Genomic DNA, 10,813 nt, shown 5'->3' on the forward strand with positions numbered 1-10,813 from the left:
GGGCTGCGCTGAGGGCGTGGCCGAAGCTCCCTTGACACCTGCCCCTTCCCTTCCCAGACATCACACACTGCCAAGTCTTTTGCAACTTTTTATTTTGAGGGGCTGGAGAAGGTTCTGATCCGTTCCCACCACACACACACTGAGCTTCCCACCCCAGGATACGAAGAAAACCCAGGAGTCCTTCCACCAACCCTGGGGTCTACAGCTTTAGAACCTCCCCCCACAGCGGGCGGGGTTGGAGGGAGAGGGGCTGATAGGCAGAGGGGCTGGCAGGCAGGAAGGCTGGAATGGGATGGGGGCATAATTTGGGCTGGCGAATGGCCACAGGTGGGACAGGAGAGAGTCACAGTTGGGACAGGGGAGAGTCGCAGCTTGGGCAAAGTCTGAGTGTGGCCAGTTTGGGTAAATAGAGACAGAAGGAGACAGAACAGGCCAGGAAAGGCATCGTATGGGCTGCTGAGACGTCAGGGTCCCCATCTGGCCAGGTTGCGGCATAGCTTGCTCAGGGGTGGGATGGACTGCTCAAAGATCAGGGTTGGGTGGGGGCCGTCTGAGCCCAGAGTGCCGGACCTCTGTGACTTGCTGATGAATGAACGCGTGAGGGGCCAGAAACAAGTGCCCAGCCGGACACCGGTCAGGTGGATGGCAGGGCTGGGGTATTGACCCCGGTGCCCCCCCCACCCCCCGCCGCCCAGTTTCGCTTCTAGCAGAGTCTGCCGATTTCGCTCTTGCTGCAGCCCCGCTTGCAGCAGCTGCTCGACAGGCCAGCCAGGACGTCGCGTCTGCCCCTCAGAGACCCTGGGGTTCCCTGCCAGTCCTGTCGGCCCCCATAGAAGGCCTGAGGGGACTTGGTCAGGGCCAGCCACTCGCTGGAGGCCACTGCCTCATCCAGCTCACTCTCCGAGTCAGTGTCCACCTCTGGGAAGGTATCTTCTGCAAAAGATGAGAAGAGTTAGTGCTCGGGACTGTGTCACACCCAGAGTCCCAGCTCCGGGCTGGCCCAGCTACTTCTCTGTTCTTGAGTGTGAATAAGCCCCGTGAGTATAGACTTTGATTCTGCTCAGACGTGGGTTCCTTCTTTGATGAGCAACTTAACCCCACTGAGCTTGACTTTCCTCTTCTGTCATAGGTTTTGCCCTGCGTGCCAAGTCATTTCAGTTGTGTCCGACTCTTTTCAAACTTATGGACCATAGCCCACCAGGCTCCTCAGTCCATGGAATTCCTCAGGCAAGAATACTGGAGTGGGTTACCATGCCCTCCTCCAGAGGACATTCACGACCCAAGGATGGAACCCAGGGATCAAACCTGCATCTTGTCAGGCAGGTTTGGATACCACTAGCGCCACCTGGGAAGCCCAGCTTTCCCCCTCCTACTTAGTTATTGAGGACCTGATGGTGAAAAACACATGTCTGGGAGCTGAACTGACTGAGCCCTAGTCCAGTTATAATCCTTGAGCTTCAGCTTCCTTGCCTGCAAAGTGGGGATAATAATAACTCCTGGGACTTCCCTGGCGGTCCAGTGGTAAGGCGTTGCCTTCCAATGCGGGGAATCCAGGTTTGATCCCTGGTTGGAAAGCTAAGATCCCACATGCTTCTTGAAACAGAAGCAGTATTGTAACAAATTCAATAAAGACTTTAAAAATGGTCCACATCAAAAAATTTTTAAAAGCTTCTACCTTGTAGAGTTTTATACAGAGTAGATGACTTAACTAATATGCATTAAGAAAAAAAAAACAACTTTAAATAGCATCTGATATAGGGTAAGCACTCAGTTTTGTCCTAATCAGTTTAGACTCAATTTTGCCACTTAACAAACGTGCAAGATACAGGAACTGTGCCTCCTATTTGCAGATAAAGCTGATCAGGGAAGAAAAGCAACTTGGTAGGAGACTCACCTATTAGGTGGTAAATCTAGCCTTGTCCTCACCACACTCCTCTTATTCCCTTCCCTGAGGCTTGGAAAACACTTTAGTTTTGGCTTCTGAATGGCACTGACCAGACCAGGGTTGGGCAAACAGCAGCCTTGCGTAACACAGGGCTCACACATAGCAAGTATCCCAGACTTCTAGCTGGTTCAAATGGTTTGCCGCTCACTCCCCCCCACCCCCGCCACCCCCATCTCAGCTCTGCAGCTCTGCCAACCGGCTCCCTCAGCCTTGGCACAGCTTCAAGGGCCTGGCCCATCTCCTCAGCTGCATGTGGTGAAGGGAGGGCCTTCCTGCCCCAGCCCCTCATCTCACTTCTGTCTCTGGTTTCTGGGACCCACCTCATGCCCATCAATCCCGCGGCCACACACACTACCTCCTCAGCCTTACCCACAGCGTCGTGGGCACGTCTCCACCGGGAGCCCCCACAGGTGAAGATGACCGCTCGGATGAATTCACGGCCGCAGAGTTTCACTCCATAGGCTGTTGCCCGGGCCTTGGTCCTTGGCAAGAGCTCCCCAGTCAGCACCCCCAGGGCCAGCAGCAGCAGGACCAGGTGTCTGACCATGCTGGACGGGGCTGCCTGAGAGGTGAGAATGGGCACGGCAAGGCAGCTTCCTGGTGATTGGTGCCTCTACTGCCTCCTGGCCCCTCATTTATACATCCTAGCTTCCCCCTCCTGTCCTGTAGGAGCTGAGTGACCTCCTTTATCTCCATCAGCAGAGGGGAGGTGGGCATGCCCACCCCCCAACCCTGACCTTTCCCGTTTCCTGGACCAAGTGATAACCTTTCGAAGGAATAGGGTGACGTGGCCCAGCTGTCATCACCAGCTGTCATCTTCAACAGAGAGAGGTGAGAAGGCCTCCGCTCAGCAGAGACCAGTGAGGGAGTCAATTCTTAGGTAGGTTGATAAGAAGTCTGGGGTCCCTAAGGAGGAGAAAGGGGTCTAGGAGTTCTTAAGGGTGAGATAGGGGTCTGGAGTTCTCAAGGAGGAGAAAAAGACAAACTTTTTTTCTTTAAGCCCTGAGCTGCTGTTGTTGCTGCTGCTAAGTCGCTTCAGTTGTGTCCGACTCTGTGCGACCCCATAGAAGGCAGCCAATCAGGCTCCTCTGGCCCTGGTATTCTCCAGGCAAGAATACTGGAGTGGGTTGCCATTTCCTTCTCCAATGCATGCATGCATGCTAAGTCGCTTCAGTCATGTTTGACTCTGTGCAACTCCATAGACAGTAGCCCACCAGTCTCCTCTGTCCACGGGATTCTCCAGGCAAGAATACTGGAGTGGGTTGCCATTTCCTGAGCTGATGATTACACAGCAAAACAACTCATCTTGCTCAAGGATATGTTTTTCCTTAAATTCTGTACCAACGACTATATAACAACAATGTATCCTGCTTGAGGACATGTTTCTCCTTCCTGAGAACCTTCTGACTAATCCTATCACTTTATAAAATGTATATTGTGGGAGTGGGTCTGATAAGATCTTTACAACCTTGAGACGTTCTTTTGATTTATTGTTAATAATCAACTAAAAAGTATATAGCTCCTTGCTAAGACTAGCAAGTGGGGCACTCTCTGTCCCCCTCCTAATGTCTATGTCAAAAGCTTTCTCTTTTTCACTTTAATAAAACTCTGCTATGCAACAGCTGTTAGTGATCAAGCTGGTACCTGGTCCTGAAGCTAAATCTTCTTCGGAGATCATGAATCCGACACCGTTCACCGTAAGCTATCAGCAGGAACCCAGACCCCCACCAGACTGGGAGGGAGGGCACGACCAGCCCCTCATTACCACCCTACTGCTAGGGTCCTGGGCCTCTTCTGTAATAACAATAGTGAGCGCTTACACTGTGTGGGCTATGGGGCCAGGCACTGCTCTAAATATTTCAGATATTGTTTAATCAATTTAATCCTCTCCATAACCTATGATAATGGTTCTCAAAATCTGAGCCAGCCTCAGAATCTGGAGGGCTTGTTAAAATACAGATCGCTGGGCACCACCTGCAGAGCATCTGAGAATCTGTGTGTGAACGCATGCTCAGTTGTGTCTGACTCTTGTGCGACCCCATGGACTGTAGCCGGCCAGGTTTCTCTGTCCATGGGATTCTCCAGGCAAGAATACTGGAGTGTGTAAGGAAAGGGAGTTAGAGAAGGTGAGGTTCGAGAAAAAAAAAAACAAGACCGCACTTTACAGGAACAGATCACCTTTAATGAGGCGAGAAGGGGCAGCAGTCAGATTAGTGGGCTCCTGGAATAAGTGGGCTCCAAAATCACTGCAGATGGTGACTGCAGCCATGAAATTAAAAGACGATTACTCCTTGGAAGGAAAGTTATGACCAACCTAGATAGCATATTAAAAAGCAGGAACATTACTTTGCCAACAAAGGTCCGTCTAGTCTAGGCTATGGTTTTTCCAGTGGTCATGTATGGATGTGAGAGTTGGACTGTGAAGAAAGCTGAGCACCGAAGAACTGATGCTTTTGAACTGTGGTGTTGGAGAAGACTCTTGAGAGTCCCTTGAACTGCAAGGAGATCCAACCAGTCCATTCTGAAGGAGATCAGTCCTGGGTGTTCTTTGGAAGAACTGATGCTAAAGCTGAAACTCCAATACTTTGGCCACCTCATGCGAAGAGTTGACTCATTGGAAAAGACTGATGCTGGGAGGGATTGGGGGCAGGAGGAGAAGGGGATGACAGAGGATGACATGGCTGGATGGCATCACCACCTCGATGCACATGAGTTTGAGTGAACTCCAGGAGTTGGTGATGGACAGGGAGGCCTGGCATGCTGCGGTTCATGGGGTCGCAAAGAGTTGGACACGACTGAGCAACTGAACTGAACTGCACTAAGTGGAGAAGAGAATAGATATATATATAGAAAACATATATATAGAAAACATATATATGCGGAGATGCATCATTTTGAGGGGGTCTGTTTTTCCTCATGATTATTTTTGATTAGTTAGCTTTAAACAACTGGGGAAAGGAATTCCTGAGACAGGCCGGAGACTGGGATCAGCTGGGAGCTGAACGTAATCAATATTAACGTCTAGTCCTTTCTTTGGGGGAGAAAGTTCTTTATTCTGTATAGAATGGTGGGGGGGACCTGGAGGGAAGTTTTAACTCCAGGCTATTTTGAGTCATGTAGCTTTCCTTCAGAGTGGGTTGCCACCTCCTCCTCCAGGGGATCTTCCCAAACCAAGGAATCGAACTCACGTGTCCTGCCTGTCCTGCACTGGCAGATGGGTTATTTACCACTGAGCCACTTGGGAAGCCCCATTGAAAATCTGTATTGGCAACACATTTCTAGGCCATGCAGATGCTGCTGGTCCAGAAAGCACACTATTTTAAAAAGTTTATTTGTATGGCTGCCCTGGGTCTTAGCTGCAGCATGAGGGATCTTTTTACTAATAGTTGTGGCCTCTGAACTCTTAGTTGTGAATATGGGGTCTAGTTCCCTGACCAGGGATTGAACCTGGGACCCCTGCCTTGTGAGTGTGGAGTTTTATCCCCTGGATCACCAGGGAAGTCTCCAGAAACCACACCTCAGAGAACCACTGGCCTATGAGATCAGGACTAAGACTATGTTACAGATGAGGAAACAACAGTGACGTAAGGCGTCCAAGGTTAGCTAGTAGGTGAAAGTGGAGATTGAAGTTTAAACAGAGCCTTTGGCTCCAGAGCCCATGCTCTCCAAAAGGAAAAGAGGGAGAGGGAGAGGGTGGGGAGATTTGGGAGAATGGCATTGAAACATGTAAAATATCATGTATGAAACGAGTCACCAGTCCAGGTTCAATGCACGATACTGGATGCTTGGGGCTAGTGCACTGGGACGACCCAGAGGGATGGTATGGGGAGGGAGGAGGGAGGAGGGTTCAGGATGGGGAACACATGTATACCTGTGGTGGATTCATTTTGATATTTGGCAAAACTAATACAATTTAAAAAAAAAAAGTCTTTCTTGAAAAAAAAAAGTCTTTCTTGGAGTGTAGTTGATTTACAATGGTTTGTTAGTTTCAGATGTACAGCAAAGTGACTCGGTTATACACATGTATATATCCACTGCTTTTTTGGGATTCTTTCCTCATATAGGTCACCACAGAGCATTGAGTAGAGTTCCCTGTGCTCTACTAATACAGCAGGTTCTTATTAGTTATCTCTTTTATTTAGGGTAGTGTGTTTATGTCAATCCCAACCTCCTAGTTTATCTCTCCCTCCAAGGAAAATTTTTAAAGAATTTTTAAAAAATAGTGGGGACAGAGTTTCAGTTTCACAGGATGAAGAGTTCTGAAGATGGATGGTGGTGATGCTTACCCAGCTATGTGAATGAACTGTTCATTGAACTGGACACTTAAAATGGTTACTATGATACATTTCATGTTATGTGTAGGTTGCTGCTAAGTCACTTCAGTCGTGTCTGACTCTGTGCGACCCCATAGACAGCAGCCCACCAGGCTCCGTTGTCCCTGGGATTCTCCAGGCAAGAACACTGGAGTGGGTTGCCATTTCCTTCTCCAATGCATGGAAGTGAAAAGTGAAAGTGAAGTCACTTAGTTGTGTCTGACTCTTCGTGACCCCATTTAAAAAATAATTTTTATATGTTTAACTAATATCATATATGGGCTTCCCTCGGGGCTCAGATGGTAAAGAATCTGCCTGCAACACAGGAGACCCAGATTTGAACCATGGGTCAGGAAGATACCCTGGAGAAGGGAAAGACTACCCACTCCATTCAGAGACGAACTGTCATGTGTGGGGCAATGTTTAGCAGTGGGCTCTCCAGATACAAAGGAACTTATTTACAAAATGGAAATAGACACACAGAAATAGAAGACAAACTTATGGTCATCCAAGGAGTAGGGGAGAGAGAAATTAGGAGGTTGGGATTAATATATACAGCCCGAATGCATGCATGCTAAGTCACTTCAGTCATGTCCGACTCTTTGTGACCCCATGGACTGTGGCCCACCAGGCTCCTCGGTCCATGGGATTCTCTAGGCAGGAATACTGGAGAGGGTTGCCATGCCCTCTTCCAGGGGAACATATATACACTGCTGCTGCTGCTGCTGCTAAGTCGCTTCAGTCGTGTCCAACTCTGTGCGACCCCGTGGACTGAAGCCTACCAGGCTTCTCCATCCATGGGATTCTCCAGGCAAGAACACTGGAGTGGGTTGCCATTTCCTTCTCCAATGCACTGTACGTAAAATAGATAACCAACAAGGACCTACTATATATAGGGAATTATGCTCAATATTTTGTAATAACCAAAAAAAAATTTTTGTAATAACCTACAAGGGAAAAGAATCTGAAAAAGAATGTATATATATATGGGCTTCCCTGGTGGCTTAGATGGTAAAGAATCCGCTTCCAATGCTGGCGATCTGGGTTCGATCCCTGGGTCAGGCAGATTCCCTGGAAGAGGGCACGGCAACCCATGACTGAGCGACTAAGAACAGCACACATATGTGTACGCATATGTGTATATATATGTCTGTACCCCTGAAACGAACACAACACTGTACATCAATTATAGTTCAATTTTTAAAATATGAAAAAACAAGGCAAAAAAAAAAAAAAAGGAAAAAACAACTCAAGGGACTCTCCAGAAACAAAAAGGTCCTGATTTGTAGCAGTTACAGGTTTCTGGCCAATTTCAAGCTACCAGTATGATATTAGAGTGATATAGCCAATTTCCTGAGAAGTTATTAATCAGTTCTCATGGCAGTATAAACCGGCTCTAGGACACCACCAAAATATGAAAAAAGAAATCTCAATGTGTGCAATTAAAAAAATAATAATGATTCAAAGACTTTCCTGGTGGTCCAGTGGCTAGGACTCCAGGCTCCGGATGCAGAGGGCCTGGGTTCGATCCCCGGTCAGGGAAAGAGATCCCAGCTGTTGCAACTAAGAGGTCGCATGCTGAAACTGAAAGATTCCGCATGCTGTGACTAAGACCTTGCACAACCAAATAAATGAATATATTATTTTAAGTAATAATTTTTTAACACTCATGTCATCATTACCCAGATCAGGAGAACAGTGCCAGCACCACTGATGTCCCCCCCCACCCCCCATCACAAGTCCTTCTTCCATGCCCAGGTAACCATCATCCTGGCTTCAGCTGTCATCATTTCTCTGCTTTCCATTTGTTTTGTTTTCCCCTGGCTGCTGGCTTGTGGAATTTTCAATCCCCAACCAGGGACTGAACCCAGACCCTTGGCAGTGAGAGTACTAACCACTGGCCTGCCAGGGAATTCCCTGCTTTTCATTAGTTTATTTTTTTATTTTTGGCCATGCTGAGTCACCATTGCTGCTCTTGGGCTTTCTCTAGTTGCAGCAAGTGGGGGCCACTCTCTAGTTGCAGTGCACGGCTTCTCATTGTGGTAGCTTTTCTTGTTGCGGAACAGGGGCTCAGTGGTTGTAGCCCATGGGCTTAGTTGCCCTCAGCATGTAGAATCCTCCAGGACGAGGGATCTAACCTGTGTCCCCTACATTGGCAGGAGGATTTTTAACCTCTGGACCACAGGGAAGTCCTGGTTTTCATTAGTTTTTATACCAATAGGGCATCTCTGAAAAAGATAACTGAATCTCTGAATCAAAACTGAATCTGTTTCTTTTTTTTTCCCTTTTTTCCCCCTCCATTCAAGCAAGTTGCACTTTCTATCAAAGTATGACATGCATACAGAAAAGTGTCCAGACCATCAGTGGATATGGGAAGGATTTTCACAAACAGAACATACTTCTGCATCCATTACTCAGGTCCAGAAACAGAACATTCCCAGTCTTCACCCAGAGTGGGGGAGTTAAGCTGCACTGTCTCGAGGAGGAGTATGGTAGAATTTGTGGACATATGTTAATGGTTAGATAGCATCACTGACTCAATGGACATGAATTCGAGCAAACTTTGGGAGAGGATGGACAGCAGAGCCTGGTGTGCTACAGTCCATGGGGTCACAAGGAGTCGGACATGACTTAGTGACTGAACATCTACAATGTCAAAACCATACTAGCCAATAAATACTTTGAGTGAGACGCTCTGAGGTGATGCAAAGATCCTGTTTCCCATTCCATCCACTGAGTTTAGCCTTCGTTGGTGGATTGTGTGTGCAGAAATTATTACTGTGCTATTTGTTTACTAGTAAGTTTCCATTTACCTCTCTCCTTCTGCATTTGTTATTATTTATTCTTTGGAATTCTTCTGTAAGGAAGAGCTGATTCATCTCCATTTATTTACTTGCGCCATCATTTATTTATACCAATAAGGACTCTCGAAGAGTCTTTTTATTCTTTGGGTGAAAATCAAGTACTATTATTGTTTATTTCTCCACCCAAATTGTTCCAGCTTTGGCCGGGAGCTCTTTCAGTTGGCCCCTGCTCTGAGCATTTTCTCTCCGGCCCTGGTCTTTTGACATGACTCCATATTTCTTTTTGAGTACTTCCTTACTTTCTGGCATCACACGATGTTCCAGGCTCATCTTACATTTTCCCTGCCCCAGTCCCAGAATCAGCCATTTTCCCGAAGATTTGGGAATTCCTTTCCTGAGTTTCCTTTACTGTAGAGTGGTGGCAAGACTGAGAAGTCAAGATCGGGATGTTGAGTCTGCTTGTGGCTACTGGGGCTAGAGGTTGACGTTACTGCTTCTGGGCCCTCTCAGCTGATAGCATTACTTAAAAAAAAAAAAGGAAATATTGGACTTCCTAGGTGGTCTAGTGGTTAAGAATTCACCTGCCAGTCAGGGGCCACAGATTTAATCCCTGGTCCTGGAAGATTGCGCATGCCATGGGACAACTAAATCCGTGTGCCACAAGTACTGAGCCTGTGCTCTAGAGCCCGGGAGCTGTAACTACTGAAGCCCACATGCCCTAGAGCCCGCAATGAGAGAAGCCCACACACAGAAACTAGAAAGTAGCCCCCACTCCTCACAAAGGGACAAAGCCCACACAGCAGTGAGGACCCAGCATAGCCAAAAATAAATAGGCATTGAGGTACAATTCCTATGAAATAAAATGGACCACCTTTCACAAAAAATATTTATTTGGCTGCACTGAGTCTTAGTTGGAGCATTTGAGATCTTTGATCTTTGTCACGGCATCTGGGGTCTTTAGTTGCCACACGTGGTGTCCAGTTCCCTGACCAGGGATTGAACCCAGGCCCCCTGAAGTGGGAGTATGGAGTCTTAGCCACTAGACCACTAAGGAAGGCCCCACATTGACCATTTAGTGTCACATGTACACACATGTTCAGAGTCTCACTAGTCACAACAGCCAAAGAGTGAAAACAACCCAGGTTCCCATCACGAGATGAATGGATAAACAAAATGTGGTCCATCCCAAGCAATGGAATATCACAGAGTCATAACAAGGAATGAAGCAATGACACACACTACGATGTGGCTGAACCTTGAGAACATAATGCTGCGTGAAAGAAGACAGATATCAGAGGTCACATTGTGTATGCTTCCATGGATAGAAAATGTCCAGAAGAGGCACACCCACAGAAGCAGAAGGCAGACTGTGGTTGCCGAAGGTTGGGAGGAGGCAGGAATCGAGAGTAACTGTTACCAGGTATATCCTAGGATGATGAAACCATTTTGGAACTAGACAGAGGTGATGGTTTCACAACATTAGGATTCTACTAAACACCACTGAATTGTTCCCTTTAACACTGTTAATTTTATATTATGGCAGTTTCACCTCAATTTATTTATTTTTAATTTCACCTCTACTTAAAAGAAATCATCCATAGGGGCTCTGGTGATGGGCAGAGCTAAGTTCGAATCCCATCTCTGCTAGGTCCTGCTGTGTGACCTTTGACAAGTCACTTAACCTCTCTGGGCCTCAGTTTCCTCATCGGCAAAACGAGGAGGATTCAGTGAGTGCGTCAGATTCTTGAAAA

The 10,813-nt window shown here is 47.3% G+C and overlaps 1 protein-coding gene across 1 annotated transcript; it reads right to left on the minus strand.

Moving 5' to 3' along the window:
- Positions 1 to 75: 75 nt before the first annotated feature.
- RLN3 (relaxin 3) lies at positions 76 to 2,676 on the minus strand. Its single transcript, XM_061421896.1, has 2 exons — positions 2,315 to 2,676; positions 76 to 933 (listed from the first exon to the last, which is right to left on the minus strand). The coding sequence occupies exons 1-2, from the start codon at positions 2,490 to 2,492 to the stop codon at positions 704 to 706; spliced, it is 408 nt and encodes a 135-aa protein (XP_061277880.1). The 5' UTR covers positions 2,493 to 2,676; the 3' UTR covers positions 76 to 703.
- Positions 2,677 to 10,813: the final 8,137 nt, after the last annotated feature.

Source organism: Bos javanicus, chromosome 7, assembly GCF_032452875.1.
Source record: "Bos javanicus breed banteng chromosome 7, ARS-OSU_banteng_1.0, whole genome shotgun sequence".
Lineage (NCBI taxonomy): Eukaryota > Metazoa > Chordata > Mammalia > Artiodactyla > Bovidae > Bos > Bos javanicus.